At 36.2% G+C, this 17110-nt stretch overlaps 1 protein-coding gene across 1 annotated transcript in view; it reads left to right on the top strand.

The window, feature by feature from the left end:
* The window catches only part of STT3B (STT3 oligosaccharyltransferase complex catalytic subunit B), a 76192-nt gene that overhangs the window by 30888 nt on the left and 28194 nt on the right, over positions 1-17110 (top strand). Inside the window, exons 2-3 of the mRNA XM_066244516.1 lie at positions 4540-4648; positions 8081-8368. Coding sequence (XP_066100613.1) covers positions 4540-4648; positions 8081-8368 — 397 coding nt within the window. The remainder of the gene's footprint in view (positions 1-4539; positions 4649-8080; positions 8369-17110) is intronic.

The following is a 17110-nucleotide window of genomic DNA, read 5'->3' as shown; positions in this document are numbered from 1 at the left end:
AAGCAGTTATTTTTAAAACTATTATGAAAATGTCAAACCAAAAGTAGAGAAGATCACTTCTATATAAGGTCATTTAACCTCATATCTACCATCTGTATATAATAGTTATGATTGTTTTTTCACACTTGTTTCAAAAGTCATCTTATTGAAGTTGAAATACTGAAAGTTCTGACAATATTATCAATAATAAGAGACACATGTAAAATCTGGTGATGTTCTCAGACTATTTTAAGATAGCTGTTATTTCACCACTTGTGTTTTATTTTAGTTTTATTGGTGACTCCTAACCTTAACACATCATTTCGTAGTTTACCTAGTTTTATTTGTGGAAAACTAATTTGTGTATGTGAAAATGAGTGTGTGTGTGAAATTTTTTATAATGAAGTTTACATATATATATAGTTAGTTGTGTATGTAATTATGTAAATCATATATGTGTGTATAAATTTCATTCCAATTACATGTGTATATGTAAACTACATACATAGTATCATTGAAAATTTCAAGCATACACAGAAGAGCTAATATGAAGATCCTTCATGAAGACCTCACCTAGCTTAAACAAGTATCAATTTATAGCCTGTCTTGTTTTGTCTATACCAGTGGTTTTCAACCACCAGTCTGTGGACACTGGTATGTAACACTCCCCCAGCTATTTAAATTTTTAAAAAACATGTAAATTGGACATGCTGAAATTGAAGATTTGTGTACATAATTGCTATACTTTAATACAGAAGGGAAAAGAAGACAAAATTTTAAGTCAGTGTTACTATGCGTTAGTTGAGCCTCATGAATGGAGTGCCAGAAACTTAACCTTCATGGATACAAAAATCAGTAAGATTTTTTTTTTTATGATTGATTTTGGAGAGAGAGACAGGAACATTGATCTGTTCCCGTATGTGCCCTGACCAGGGATCTAACGGGAACCTCTGTGCTTCCAGCCATGCTCTAGCCCAGGGGTCCCCAAACTTTTTACTCAGGGGGCCAGTTCACTGTCCCTCAGACCATTGGAGGGCTGGACTATAAAAAAAACTATGAACAAATCCCTATGCACACTGCACATATCTTATTTTAAAGTAAAAAAAAAAAAAAAACGGGAACAAATATAATATTTAAAATAAAGAACAAGTAAATTTAAATCAACAGACTGACCAGTATTTCAATGGGAACTATGCTCCTCTCACTGACCACCAATGAAAGAGGTGCCCCTTCCAGAAATGCGGCGGGGGCCGGATAAATGGCCTCAGGGGGCCACATGTGCCCCGCGGGCCGTAGTTTGGGGACCCCTGCTCTAGCCAACCAAGCTATCTAGCCAGGGCCACTAAGATACTACACTGTGAGGTGAACTTGAGTACAGGTTCCAGAATGATGTTTTCAAAGGACAGATTAAAGTGGACTTGGGAGGGAATGATGGAATATTAGAGAAGGCTTCTTTAAGAATGAATTTCAGGTTTTAGAGAACTATACAAAGAAGGCAGAATAAAATCCATGGCAGTGGTGGGTTTCCATGTAGATAGAACAAGGAACTGAGTAAGACCATGCTAAAATTGCTCAATAAGAAGGTAAAATTAAGGGTTGATAGATATATTCCTATTTCAGTTGTTTACTGCAGCAATTTTCAACCTTTTTCATCTCATAAGACACATAAACTAATTAGTAAAATTCTGCAGCACATAAAAAATACTTTTTTTTTTTGCCAGTGTAACAAAAATAATAGGTGTAATCTTGATTCATTCACACTGGTTGGCTATTGTTTTGTTGGCTGTTGTCAGTTTTTTGACGGTCTAAGGGAAAAGAGGGTGGGGTTTCTGACTAATTGCATGTTTTAAAAATTCTTGTGGCACACTGGTTGAAAATCACTGGCTTACTGTAATGGAAGAGAGTAGTTGTGTGGTCAGTTCAGTTGCCTTTTATGTTTGCTTTGAATTGGTTTTATTTCCTGGTTATAAACCTTTTTTCTGAGTTTTTTAAAATTGAGATGTAATTCACATGTAACAATGCATTAGTTTTAGATGTACAGTGTAATGATTTGATAAATGTGTATATTACAGAATGATTACCACTAGTTAACATCGATCACCACACCTAGTTACAAATTTTCTTTTACACAACATAAATGCTTTATTGCTATCACAGAGGGTTTAAGTACCTTAAAAGAAATAAATCTTCATTTTTACATTCTGTGTTGCAATTTGAGGGAAACTAGTTGATTAATGGAAATGTTCACTTAAAATTATTTTTTTTTGTGATGAGAACTTTTAAGATATCTTAGCAACTTTCAAATATACAATGCAGGGTTGTTAACTGTAGTTACTGTGCTCTATACAGCATCCCCAGTACTTATTTGTCATATAACTGGAAGTTTGTATCTTTTGATCACCTTGACCCATTTCACCCACTGCTCCCCCACCCCCACCTCAGCTCTGGTAAACACCAATCTGTTTTCTGTATCGGAGGTGTTTTTGTTTTTTTAGATTTCACATATACAGTATTCATCACTCCACCTGACTTGTTTCACTTAACACAATGCCTTTAAGTTTCATTCTTGTTGTAAATGGACTGATTTCCTTCTTTTTTATGGTAGAATAATATTTCTGTATATGAGTGTGCATGTGTATGTACCACATTTTAAAAATTCATTAATCAGTGGACACTTAGGTGGTTTCCAGGTCTTGGCTATTCTGCAGTGAATTTGCGGGGGGCGGGTGTGTGTGTGTGCAGTGAACACTATGGTGCTTTCCTTTGTGAAAGCTGCAGGGGATCTCTGGCTGTGTGGAGGCTGATTATTAGGTCTCAGTGGCAAAGCCTGCCTAGGAACTCCACAGAAAAGGCCACTGGGGGCTGTGATGGTACCTGCCATATGGCTGATATGATAGCTCTTCTCTTCTCCTTTGTGCCTACCTGTCTCCAGATATCTCAGCTAAGCCTGTCTTCTTAGCTAGTGTTTCTATGTGGTTATTCTCCACTTTTTGCTTCATTGTGCTGCAGTAGTATCTTAAATGTATTCTTGGAGCCTTCCCAAGGGGTATTTTCCTTCACAGATAGCTGTCTAGGTCTATCTCTCTCTCGGTGAGTGGGATGAAGGCTGGTGTCTCCTCCTATGCCATCTTGCTGGCATTACTTCTTAGAGTACTCTCTATCTTGTTCTTATTTGCTTCATTTTTGACCTTGTTACTATTTAACCTATCTTTTATTTTATCTTGACAATCATTTTTGACACTCAAAAAATATGGTCCTTTTATCACAAGTCTTTATATTGTAATAATAGTAACAGTAGCCTTCAGGTGCTTTAGAGACATTGTTTACTCATTATAGCTACTTTATGACATGTAGGTACTATTGCCATCCCTCTTTTACAGATGAAGAAACTAGAGCACAGAGAATATTAGTCATTTGCCCAACCAAGGTCACAAAACTAGTCAAGTGTAGAACTATATAAGATATTCAAACCCAGGCACAATGGTTCTAATACCAATCCTCTTTACCTCTAGGTTAAAGCAACTGTGGCTTATTTGAGCCCTCTGACATTATTCTTATTTGTTTTCTGTGGTATTTTCTTCCATTAGTTGACTTTGATGCATAGCTTATATGTTGCTCACTTTTCTCAAATGTTTGATTTTTGAGTTTTTTGTTTGTTTGTTTATTCGGTATTTGATCAAGTCTGTCTAAAATGCAACAGTGCTTACTTACATCTAGCGATTGTGGAAAGGAAAGTCGTGACTTGCTGCTGGGAAGGATATATCAAGGTGATACTGATGAGAGGATTTCCTACTCATTGTTTTTCTGTCCAGCATTGTTCTGCTTTTTGACTCCCTTGTCAATGTGTAGTGCAGATACTTCTGACCCCCATTTCCTTGCTTGGCAGTGATAGGGGAACGGGGTCCACTTGCCTGGCTGGTTGTTCCTAGTGCCATATCGGAGGATTTCTGAAGGATTCTCTCCTGCTCCCCATAGCTCTTTTAAATGAAACATGGTTTACAGTTTACTTCTGCGTGTAGTTTAAGGCTGTGGTTTCTTCACTTTCATTTCTTCCCATTTGTCTTATGTCTTCCATTGCTGTTAATACAATACTATTATAGTTTATTCTTATGGCTTTACTGCTGTTGTGATTTATCCTTTAGCCTGTAATTTTTAGGGTTCTAAGGATTAGAGGTGACTATGTCAAATGTGCTCCTTTCATTTTGATGCTGTCTTCTGCCAGTGGTTCTTAATATTTTGAGAGCCATTGACTGATTGGTCCATTTGATGAATTTTATGTATGCTCACCTTGTTTCTTAAATTCTAGTGCAGCTCTCTACCATTTGTACCCCAAGCAATAGCCAAATGTTAATTTGAGCATTAGTAGTTTTGTAGGCATTGAGCATAAGTGGGTTCTTAGTCACTGGGGGGGGGGGTGCTTTTAGTTTTATTAGAGGCATGTGCCTGTTTCTTAGAAAATAATTTGTTATTCAAGTTTGCTTATAGTTAACGTGTAATATTAGAAAGAGCTGTTTCTAGTAAGCAGTTTTATAACATTTCTTTTTTTTCTGTTTTCTCTAGGTTTAACTATAGATCAACACATCATCTTGCGTCTCATGGGTTCTATGAATTTTTAAATTGGTTTGATGAAAGAGCATGGTATCCACTAGGAAGAATAGTAGGTGGTACTGTAAGTATATTTGCAGTTACTTATGTTCATATCGTAAAAATTTTTAATTGAGTAAATCACAACTGCTAAGAAGAGGAGGATCCCTGAAAGCTTTGTATAGCTAATACAATTTTCTGTGGCTGATTACCCAGTATTCAGAATCTTTTATTGACACCCCCCAGCTCCTCCACACAGACACACTTGTTGGATTATTTCACACTGCCACTATTTCTGACAGATGGTCAAGGCTGTTGGGGAGGGGGAAGTCTCTTGTCACTGTGTTTCTTAAGTTCATGTTATTTATGTGTTTTTGTCCCAAATCTGTCCTAAATTCCTCCAGATAACTGAATATTGATCATAGTTGATGGGAAATTATTATATTAGGAAGGTGATATATGGGAAAATACGTTTGGGATGTAAGGAGAATATTGAAGAGAAAGTGAAAGACAGAACACCTGTTGAGGAGAAAATACATGTTTAGTATGTTTTTTCTTAATTGTTTTTGTCAGAAATTTATCAATTTTATTAGATTTTTTAACCCCAAGAAACTTTGACCTTGTTGATTATCTCTATTAAATTTTATTTTCTAATGTATTAATTTTACTTTATTTTCTTCTTCTACTTTAAGTTTATCCTGATTTTTCTCTGACTTACTGATAGTTTACTCAATCATTTTCAACCTTTTTTGTTTTTAATGTATTCATGTTAAAGCTATAAATTTCCCACTAATCATTGTTTTAGCTACATTGTATAAGTTTGATAATGGAGTATTTTCATTATCATTCAGGTCAAAAATGTATTTTAATTTCCATTATAAATTCTTCTGATTCATAAGTTATTTAGAATTGTATTTAAGTTTTAAGCATAATGGTATTTCCTTATCTTGTTTTGATATGTACTTCAGATATATTTTGTTTAAATTCTGCATTTTCATTCCTTTGAAATGTATTGAGACTTGATTTGACCTAGAATTTGACAAATTTTATAAATGTTCCCTCTGGAAAGAATATGTTTTGTTTTCTGTGATAGTAAGATGTTTTGTTTCTAATTTGAGGCATGTTATCTTTGATATAAATAGAGATAAAGATAAGGAGAAAAGAACATAAGGAAAGTAGTCATGATTGTCTTCAGAGCAAATTAGAAAGATTGAATGGTAAGAGATGTGGTAGATTATCTGTACTCCTTGTGGTGCTTATAGCTTTATTATATTAGTAGTTCATGATTTGTTTAACTTTTTTTTTTTTTAATTTTTCCATTGATTTTCGAAAGAGAGAGGTGGGAGAAAGGAGAGAGAGAGAGAGAGAGAGAGCAAAGCATCAATTCGTTGTTCCACTTAGTTCCTTTTAGATATGCATTGGTTTCTTCTCCTATGTGCCCTGACTGGGGATTGAACCCATGACCTCGGCACTCTGAGATGATTTGATACACTGAGCCTCCTGGACAGGGAACTCTTTATCTTGAATTCATCCTTACTGGAATCTTGTTTTCTGAGACTCTTGGTGTCCTGGTATTTGGAACCATTCCTGTAAAAATCTTTCTCATTGCCTTTGCTTGAGCCCTTAAGGGTTTCACATTTTTTTTAGGATAGTTTTTAGAGATCATTTGTTAGCTTGAGGTTTCTTTTACCTGAAGTTGTGGTAAATGTGGAACTTATATTCACATATGTGACGAGTGAGTTTATTTCTTGTTTGTTTCCATTCAGAGCTTTGGAAATAAGGCAGAATACTTCTTCCATTAATGAATGGGAAGATTTGTCTAGTCTAGTTTCACAAAGAGGCTTACTTAGGCTTTGACTTTGCACTGGGAGTTGGGCCTTTTCCCTGATATGTGTTGAGCGATAACCCCCCAGCTACCATTCCTTAAGCTGTATATCAGATCTGGAGTGTCTTTCTTACTCCCCACCCCCACCCCCCCGCCTCTCTGTTTTGGGGCTCTCATGGCATCAGTACTGACTTTGAACTTCTTCTTTATTTTTGGCATCTGGAGCAACCCCCAGATGAATATGCCTCTTTTTGTTGTTTAGTTGTTTTTTTGTACTTCTATGTACTTTGGCTGTATTTTGTGTCAGTTCAGACTGCCATATTATCATAAATATATTAATTTACATTTAGAGGTATTTTCAAATTCATTTTCATTGAATATGGCTGACAAAATCATACTCTAGGACCTAGCATTGTATGTGAAAATGGAACAAAATTAAAATTTTTAAGAATTAGGACATCTGGCCTATGCTGGTGCAATGGATAGAGTGTCAACCTGGAACACTGAGGTCACCAGTTCAAAACCTGGGCTTTGCCAGGTCCAGGCATGTATGAGAAACAATTTGTGAACAACTGAAGTGAAGAAACTATGAGTTGATACTTCTCCCCACCCATTAAATTGATAAATAAAATCTTAAAAAGAAATAAAAAAGAATGATAATCGCCACATTTTTTTCCCTTTTTATTTTATTGTCCTTCTGTGCATTCAATATGTATTGAGCATCCATTGTGCCAGTCATTATTTTGGGTGCTGAGGAAATTTTTTCCGCTATTCTGGAACTTAATGTGAGAGTGTTTAGCTAGTAGACAATAAATAAGTAAAATAAGCAGGAAGTGAAATGGTGATAAGCGATGGAGAAGAGGTGAGGGAGTGGGTTAAAGACCTTGGGGAATTTGCAGTTTTAAATAGTATAGCTAGGAAAGGAAATTTATGACATTCTTTATAGCTTTAGTGATAGAAAAAGAAGAGAATCTTTTAGGATGTAGTTAATGAAAATGTAAATACACATTTTAATCATTTCATTTACTATTTCAACAATGTCTTATTTACTTGGAATCCTCTTAATGGTTTATGTTCCTCTTTTAGAATGAGGATGAGGAGTACAACTGTCATTTTAAGTGATATAAAAACATTCAGCCTTCTAGGAGTCCCAAAATACTGTATTATCTTTGAATTCACAAACTAGTGCTTCATTTCCTAGCTAGAATTGTTTACTTTCCAAGTCTTGACTTTGAATGGAGGGAAGAATCATCTGTAGATACCACTCAAGTAATACTGCACATAACTTCATCTCTCCTTTTCTCGTTCCTTAATACACACACAGGTGAGAGCATGTTAAAGCCCTAGTCTAAACTTAAGGGTAAGTTAGACTAAGACCCTGTTTTATAGTGAGAAAATAGTGGGATTAATAAGAAAGTTAACCCCAATTTTCCATTGAAAAACATTTTCAGTGTTAACAATCATTCTTATTGGATCTTTTATTTAAATATGTATCTCTCCATATATGACCTTTTTTTTCTATCCAATCCAAAAGAACATTTAATTTTATGGAGTATAAGGAAGGCAAACTATTTTAAGGTCTTATTCTCAGACTTGCTATAAACAATATGTAATAATAAAGAAAATAACATTTTAGTGTTTTCAGCTACCTCATTGTATATGTAATTAAATTTTTCATTTTTTTCTTCCTAGGTTTACCCAGGGTTGATGATAACAGCTGGCCTTATCCATTGGATATTAAATACATTGAACATAACAGTTCACATAAGAGATGTTTGTGTGTTCCTTGCACCAACTTTTAGCGGCCTTACGTCTATATCTACTTTCCTGCTTACGAGAGAACTTTGGAACCAAGGAGCAGGACTTTTAGCTGCTTGTTTTATCGCTATTGTACCAGGTTACATTTCTCGGTCAGTAGCTGGATCCTTTGATAACGAAGGCATTGCTATTTTTGCACTTCAGTTCACATACTACTTATGGGTAAGTAACATTTGATTTTTTGCTACCATTAATATCCATGAACTTTGTGATGAAGTGCTGTATAGACTGTATACATTTGTCTTTTATCAATTATAATTGCATACAGAGATCTGTTACTATTCATAATAAATTTTTTTTAAGAAATTTTTATTTTTCAATTACAGTTGACATACAATATTAATTTCAGGTGTATACACTAGCTCAGACATTATGTAACTAGAGACCTTTCTGTTAAATCTCATACAAGTCTGACACCATACATAGTCACATAGTTACTAGAATATTATTGACTATATTTTCTATGCTGTACTTTTACATCCTTATGACTATTTTGTGATTACCAATTTCTATTTCTTAATCCTTTTGTCTTTTTCTGTCATCCCCTGGTAACCGTCAAAATGTTCTCTGTATCTATGCATCTGTTTCTGTTCTGCCTTTTTTTTTTTAGATTCAGTTGTTAATAGACATGTATTATTATTGCCATGTTATTCGTATTTTTTTATCTTTCTTCTTAAAGGAAGACCGTTTAACATTTCATGTATTACTCTCTTAGTGTTGATGAACTCCTTTGGTTTTTTCTTGTCTAGGAAGCTCTTTATATGTCCTTCGATTCTAAGTGATAGCTTTGCTGGGTAGAATAATCTTGGTTGTAGGCCCTTGCTATTCGTCACTTTGAATATTTGTTAATCCCTTCTGACCTGCAAAATTTCTGCTGAGAAATTAGCTGGCAGTCTTAAGGAACTCCCTTGTAAGGGGCTTTTCTCTTGCTGCTTTTAAGATTCTCTCTTTGTTTTTAACCTTTTGCATTTTAATTACAATGTGTCTTGGTGTTAGCTTCTTTGGGTTCATATTATTTGGGACTCTATTTCTTGGACTTGTATGTCTATTTCCTCTTTTTTTTCCTTTTGTTTTTGAGAGAGAGAGTGCACGCTCAGGGATTGAGCTGGCATCCTCGGGGCTGAGCCAGTCACCCTGGGCTCAAACCTGTGACCTCGTCACCTCATGTCAGTGCTCTATCCACTGAGCCACTGGTCAGGGCTCAAATAGGCTTTCACTTTCTTGCTCTCCCCCTTCTAGTATCCCTACGATGTGAATGTTGATATGCTTGAAGGTCCTAGAGGCTCTCTATACTATCTTTACTATCTTCGTTTTTAGAATTCTTTTTTCTTTCTGCTGTTCTGATTGTGTTTTTTGTTTCCTTATATTGTAATTGCTATTTTGATTCTTGGCTCCATCTACTCTATCATTGTTCATTCCTTGCAAATTACTCTTTGTTTCTTCTGACTGGTTCTTTTTTTAGGCTTTCCATGTGCTTTTTTATGCTGTTGAAGTTCTAGGTTCTTCTACTCTTTCCCTAAGTTCATGGAGCATCCGTATAACTAGTGTTTTGAATTCTGCAACTAATAGATTGCTTGTCTCTTTTTTTTAGGTTTTTTTTTTCTTATTGAGTTTATTGGGGGTAACATTGGTTAATAAAGTTATATAGGTTTCAGATGCATATTTCTCTAGTACACCATCTGCATATTGCATTGTGTGTTCACCACCCTGGACAAGTTTCTCTCCTTCACTGTTCTTTTTCTGGAGTTTATTTATCAGGTAGAGCTGCTGTGTCTCCCGGGCTTCGTAGAGTTGCCTAATATAGTAGTCTCTTGTAGGATCTACTGGCACAGCCTCCCCGTTCACCCTTGTGGGCTGTGTATACACTCCATTGTGGTGGAACCTTGATTGCTGTTGGCACATTAGTGAGAGGGATGCACCCCCAGGCCAGTGAACTGCAAGGACCAGCTGCAGCCACAAGGGAGGATCAGCTGTACAGGGCCTACTGCACTCTGGTGCCTGTAGAGTCCACCCTTTCAATTTGTAGCTTGTGGAGGTGGTTGTGTGGTGCTTCAGCCTGGGCTGAAGCTGACCATTGGGTGTGCTGGCTCTGGGGCCTTGGGGGAGGTACAAGCCAAGGTTAGCCCCCATCTGTGTTCTGCCCAGCGTTACCTGGCATGAACTACAAAGAGGTCTTCAGATGGCTGCTACTTGTGCTGGGCTTGGAGCTGCCCAGGAAAGACCCAGATGCAAACCCAGATGTAATCAAGGTTGGCTGCCACTGGTGACGAGCCTGAGGCCACTCAATGAGAGATGTGGGGCTCACAGAAGATAGATACCTCTTGTTTGAGAGATTTTGAGGAAAGTCTGAAGCATTGAGCCAGACAGGTCATTTATATGAAAAAGCCACTGAAAACAGCTTGGGTAGGGGCCCTCAAGTTAGGTGGGGTGGGTGGGGTCTCAGAATCACCAAGAGTGAACAGTGATAGCCAGGTCAGTGGAGACTAAGATATGGCACCTGCTTGCTGGCTGTGTAGGGGAAGGGCTTAGAAAGGAAGTGCCTCAACCAGCACTTCCATCTGGGGGAAATTTCCTTCAGCTCACTCTGATGCCGAACACTTCAGTTGCTTTATGTATGTCTGGGTACCTTTCAAGCTGTTGCCCCAGTACTGGAACTCAGAGTGAGTGAGTCCAACTAAGTCTGTGCATGGGCTCTATAAGAGAAACTGCCTGGGACTTCAACAGCCGTTCATCTCTCTCAGCCACAGTCTGGCTGGTTTTATAGCCAGAAGTTATGGGAACTTCTCTTTCTGACACTGGAACTCTGGGCTGGGAGGCATAAAATGGCCAAGTATTATTTCTGGGCTCCCCATTCCATTGATCTATATAACTTTTTATACCAATACCATACTGTTTTGATTATCGTAGTTTTGTGGTATAGTTTGAAATGGAGAGTGATAGCTCCCACTTCACTCTTTCTCAAAATTGCTTTGGCTATTTGGGGTCGTTTGTGGTTTTTATAAATTTTAGGATTAGTTCTAGTTTGACAGGGGTTGCATTAAATCTGTTTATTATTTTAGATAATAAGTACATTTTAACAATATGAATCTTTCCAATCCATGAATAAGGTATATCCTTTATTTGTATCCTTTTCAGTTTCTTCAGTGCCTAACAGTTTTCTGAGTACAAGTCTTTCACCTGTTTGGTTTAATTTATTTTTAGGTATTTTATACTTTTTGATGCCTTTGTTTTCTTCTGTTATTGGTATATAGAACAACAGATTTCTATGTATTTATATTGTAATTTTACTGAAATCATTCTAATAGTTCTTTATGAAGTCTGTATATAGGATTTTCTGTGTATAGTATCATGTGTACAGAGTTTTAATTCTTTCTGATTTGGATGTCTTTTGTTTTTTTTTCTGTTCATTGTTGTGGCTAGAACTTCCAATTCTGCATTGAATAGAAGTGGTAATAGTGATCTCAGAGGAACAACTTTCAGCTTTTCACTATTCAGTTTATTAGCTGTGAGTTTGTCATATAGTAATATATTTATTATGTTGAAATGTTTCTTCTGTACTTATCTGTTGCAAGTTTTTACCATAAAGGGGTGTTGAATTTTGTCCACTACTTTTCTGCATCTGTTGAGATAGTCATATAATTTTTATCCTTTATTTTCTCTATATGATGTATCATGTTGATTTATGGATGTTGAACCGTCCTTGCATACCTGTAATAACTTCCACTTGGTCATGGTGTATAATCCTTTTAATGTGTTGTGGATCTGGTTGGCTAATATTTTGCTGAGAATTGGTACATCTGGGTTCAAGGATATCAGCCTGTAATTTTCTCTTCTTGTAATGTTTTCTGGGTTTTGGATCAGGGTAATGCTGGCTTCAAGGGTAGATGATAATCTTCTTAAAATTTTGGTAGGATTCAAACTAGTCCTGGACTTTTAATTTGTTGAGAGGTAGGTTTTTGTTTTTTTTAATTGCTTCAATTTCATTGCTCGTAATTGATATGTTTAGATTTTGTTTGTATTTCTTCCAGATTGAGCCTTAGAAGGTTATATGCTTCCAGAAATTGACCCATTTCTTCTAGATTGTCCAAGTTGTTAGCATATAATTGTTCATTGTGTTCATTAATCATTCTTTGTATTTTGTGGTGTTTAGTGTTAACTTCTTTCATTTATGATTTTAATTTACTTGCGCTGTTCTTTTTTCTTGCTTAGTTTGGCTGAAATTTTGTCTATTTTTGTTAATTTTTTCAAAGAACCAGCTCTGAGTTTCATTCATTGCTTCTATTGTTTTTAAATTCTATTTCATTTATTTTTGTTCTGATCTTAATTATTTACTTGCTTCTGTTTACTTTGAGTTTATTTGTTGTATTTCTAGGTTCCTTAGATGTAAAGTGAGATTGCCTATTTGGAATTTTTTTTGTTTCTTCTGGTTGGCCTGTAAAGCTGTGATCACCCTTTTAGAACATGCTTTGGCTGCACTCCACAAATTTTGAGATGTTATGCTTTCATTTTCATTTGTTTCAAAGTGGTTTTTGATTTCCTCTTTAATTTTTTTTTGATTCATTGGTTGTTTTGTACAATAGCATGTTTTTTATTCTCCATGTATTTGTAGTTTTTTCCATTTTTCTTTCTGTAGTTGATTTGTAGTTTCTTGCTGTTGTGATTGGAAAAGGTACTTGATATGATTTTAATTTTTTTGAATTTATTGAGGCTTGTTTTGTGGCCTAATATATGGTCTAGTTTGGAGAATGTTCCACGTGCACTTTAAAAAGTGTATAATCTGCTGTTTTGGGATGAAATGTTCTGTAAATATATGTTAAGTGAATCTGATCTAATGTGACATTTAAGGCCATTATTTCCTTATTAATTTTCTGTGTGGATAGTATGCTTATTTTTAAACCATATTTTACAAGGTGTAGGTTTTTAAATTTAAAATATTTACTTCTTGTCATCACATTATTTTCAAAGCACTGTTGATGGACATTTTTGAAACAATTTTTGTTATGTGTTCTGTAGAGTTGTTTTTTTTTTAAGTAAGAGGCAGAGAGACAGACTCCTCCTGCATGTGCCCCATCTGGGGCTGCTGCTCCATTGCTCTGCAACCAAACTTATTTCAGTGCCTGAGGCAAGGCCATGGAGTCATCCTCAATGCCCAGGCCAACTTGCTTGAACCATTTGAGCCATGGCTGCGGGAGGAGATGGGGGCAGGGGGCTGGAGAAGCAGATGGTTGTTTCTCCTGTGTGCCCTGACCCAGAATCAAACCTGGGACTTTCACATGGCAGGCTGATGCTCTACCACTGAGCCAACTGGCCATTTATTTATTTATTTTTTATATAGGATCCTGTGGTTAAGAGTACAGTCTTTGTAGCCAAATTGCCATAGTTTGGTTCCTTTTTGTTTAAAGACTACCTCTACCACTGAGGGTGTTTAAATCACCCTAATGTGTATTTCATCAACTATAAAATGGAATGTTAGTACCTACCTGATATAATTTAAATAAGTTAATGTATGTAATGGGAACACAAAAAAGTGATTAGTACATGTTTGTTATTCTGTTGCTACTATTAAAAAACAGCTAAAATAGTATTTGGAGCAGTGCTTATCGTATTGCCACCTATGAGTTTTTTGTTTTGTTTTGTTGTTTGCTTTGTTTTTAACATTTCCTCTGTGCTTTTGTAATCAGTCTTCTCCTTAACTTGTATTTCTGCAACCAGAGATTTGATTTTTGTCTATATATATTTGGGAGTTTTTTGTTTGTTTGTTTTCCCCAGAATGCCCTATAATCAAAGAGTAAGTGTTATTAACCCTTTGTATCTGGCTTACTTCACTTACATACACTTTGAGAGTCATCCACGTTGTTGCATGTTATAATGGTTACTTTTTTTGCTGAGTAGTATTCTGTTGTATGGGTGTACTATGTTTAGTTATCTTGTTTTCTAGCTTGTGGTAGTTAGGAGTAAAGCAGCTATAAATATTTGTATACAATTCTTCATATTCACATATATTACTATTCCTTTTGGATAAATACTTGGTGAGGGATTGTTGGTTTGCAGATAAGTGCATTTTTAATTTTATAAAAAGCTGTGAAATGTTTTTCCAAAGTGGCTGTGTCATTTTGCCATATCCTCCACCAGAGAATGAGTAGTTCCATTTACTTGCTTCATCAGTGAATGGTATGTTCGACTTTTTTCATTTTAGCCATTCTGGTAGGTATGTAATAGTATTTCAAGGTTATAATTTGCTCTTTCCCAATGACTAATATTGAGCATCATTTTATCAGCTTATTTTCCATCTGTTTAAAGCTTTTACTTATGTTTTGGTTGGGTTGTTTGTTTTCTTATTATTGAGTTGTAAGAGTTCTATATATTTTTGGGGAAATAAGTCCTTTATTAGATGTGTTTTACAAACATATTCTCCCAGTCCATGGCTTGCCTTTTCAATTTTTTAATTATATCTCTCTAAGAGCAGAATTTTTTTTTTCTTTTTTGTATTTTTCTGAAGTTGGAAATGGGGGAGGCAGTCAGACATACACTCCCGCATGCGCCCGACCAGGATCCACCCGGCACGCCCACAAGAGGGTGATGCTTTGTCCATCTGGGGCGTTGCTCCGTTGCAACCAGAGCCATTCTAGCGCCTGAGGCAGAGGCCATGGAGCCATCCTCAGCGCCCGGGCCAGCTTTGCTCCAGTGGAGTCTTGGCGGCGGGAGGGGTGGAGAAGCAGATTGGCGCTTCTCCTGTGTGCCCTGGCCGGGAATTGAACCCGGGACTCCTGCACGCCAGGCTGATGCTCTACCATGAGCCAACCAGCCAGGGATAGAAATTTTTAATTTTGATGAAGTTCAGTTCATCATGTTTTTCTTTTATGTATCTTGCTTTTGGTGTGTTGTCAGAAATCTTTGCATACCCCAAAATCAAAAATATTTTCTCATGTTTACTTCTAGAATTTGAATAGTTTGAGGTTTTACATTAAGATCTGTGATCCATCTCGAGTTGATTATTATGGTCTGTGGTACAAGAAAAGAGTTTAGGTTCTCTCTTGGATTTGGATGTCCTGTTGATCTAACATTATTGAGAAGACTATCTTTCTCCACTGAATTACTTATCTTGGGAGCTTTGTTTGACTCAGTTGACTATATACATTGAGTCTGTTTGGGAATTCTCTTCTGTTTTGATTTGTTATGTATCTGTCATAATGACAGTGTACCAGGTTGTGTTTATTAGTTTATAAAAACTCTTGAAATCAGGTAGCATGAGTAATTCAACTTTGTTCCTCTTTTTCAGAACTTTTTGGCTCTTGCTAGTCCTTTGCTTTATATAAATTTTAGAATTGGCTTATCAACATCTACCCAAAAAGCCAACTGGAATTTTTATTGGGAGTATATTACATCAGTAGATCAGTTTGGGGAGAATTGTCATCTAAACAATAGGACAACCTGGTGGAGGCCCATGGAAGAGATCTTGTGAGTGCCAACTCCCCTGTGTCTAGATCCTTAGCTATCCTAGCACTTGCTTATTTGTTTGCCTTGTAACTTTAGCTTTTTGATAAGTGTAAGAAAATACATTATTTTGTAGATTTTTTTTTTGTGCTGAAAATGACCTATTTTTTTTTTTTTAGCTTTTCACATCCTAAGCACAAGCAGAATTGAGGTCTTTCAGTACTGTACACCTGAACACATTATGTTTGCAGATCTTAGAGGAATGCTTTCCAATAGAATTTTGTGTGATGAAGACATTCTCTCTCTACTCTGTTTAACAGGTCCTAGTTATCAGTTTCGTTTTGATGGATCGTACATTTGGTGTTGTAGTTAAAAACAAAAAACAAACAAAAAATCATCACTAGACCGAGGATACCCAGATTTTCTCCTATGTTGTTTTCTAAAAGTTCTATAGTTTTATGTTTACATTTAAGTCTATGATCCATTTTGTTTTAATTTTTGAGAGGGGTTATGTTCAGATTCACTTCTTTGCATGTAGGTGTACAACTAGTTCTCATACTGTTTTGTTGAAAAAGACTGTCCATTCTCTAATGAATTGCCTTTGCTCCTTTGTCAAAGGTCAGTTGACTGTACTTGTGTGGGTTTGTTTGTGGGCTTTCTATTCTATTCCATTGATCTTTGTTCTTGCACCAATACCATACATTTTGACGACAGTAATCACCACCACGCCCACTGCCCATGCACAGGGGTTACATCTTAGTCCCCCAGTGAATGCCTGAAATGGTGGATGGTACCAAACCCTTTATTTCCTGTTTTTTCATGTACATATCTCTGATGGTTTTGTTCATAAATTAGGCACAATAAGAAATTAACAACAGTGATAAAATAGAACAATTTCAACAGTATATTGTAATGAAAGTTATGTGAATGTGGTCTCTCAAAAATTTAATTTTTGAAAAATTTCCAAAAACTTTCCACACTTAAATTTATAACTTTTCCCATCCTAACTAAGCACTTACCATGCACTGTTGCTGTGTCTTGCAGTTTCAGGTATAACAGCAAAACTAGCATGAATTTCTTTTCTTCACAATTTCATGGATAGAGTGTTTGGTTTTACTGTAGATTTTAGCTGCCTCAGTCTATGGTTTCTTTTTTCCTTAACTCGAGATCTACATTTTCACATAAAGAAAGTACTGTATGGCTTTTTATGAGCATTTAAAAGATGACCAGCATCACTACTCTTGTGCGGTGGGGCCATTATTAAGTACAACAGGGTTATATGGACATAAGTACTGCAGTACCACGACAGTTGATCTGATAACCGCAGCAGGTACTGAGTGGCTAATGAGCAGGTGGTGTACACAGCCTGGAGATGCTGGACGGAGGATGATTCATGTCAGAGCAAGACGGACGGGCAGCACAAGATTTCTTCACACTGTTTGGAGTGGCACTAAAACTTATGAATTGTTT

The sequence above is a fragment of the Saccopteryx bilineata genome, chromosome 10 (assembly GCF_036850765.1).
Source record: "Saccopteryx bilineata isolate mSacBil1 chromosome 10, mSacBil1_pri_phased_curated, whole genome shotgun sequence".
NCBI lineage: Eukaryota > Metazoa > Chordata > Mammalia > Chiroptera > Emballonuridae > Saccopteryx > Saccopteryx bilineata.
Note: the sequence above shows the minus strand (reverse complement) of the source record. Positions and strands in the feature narration are given on the sequence as shown.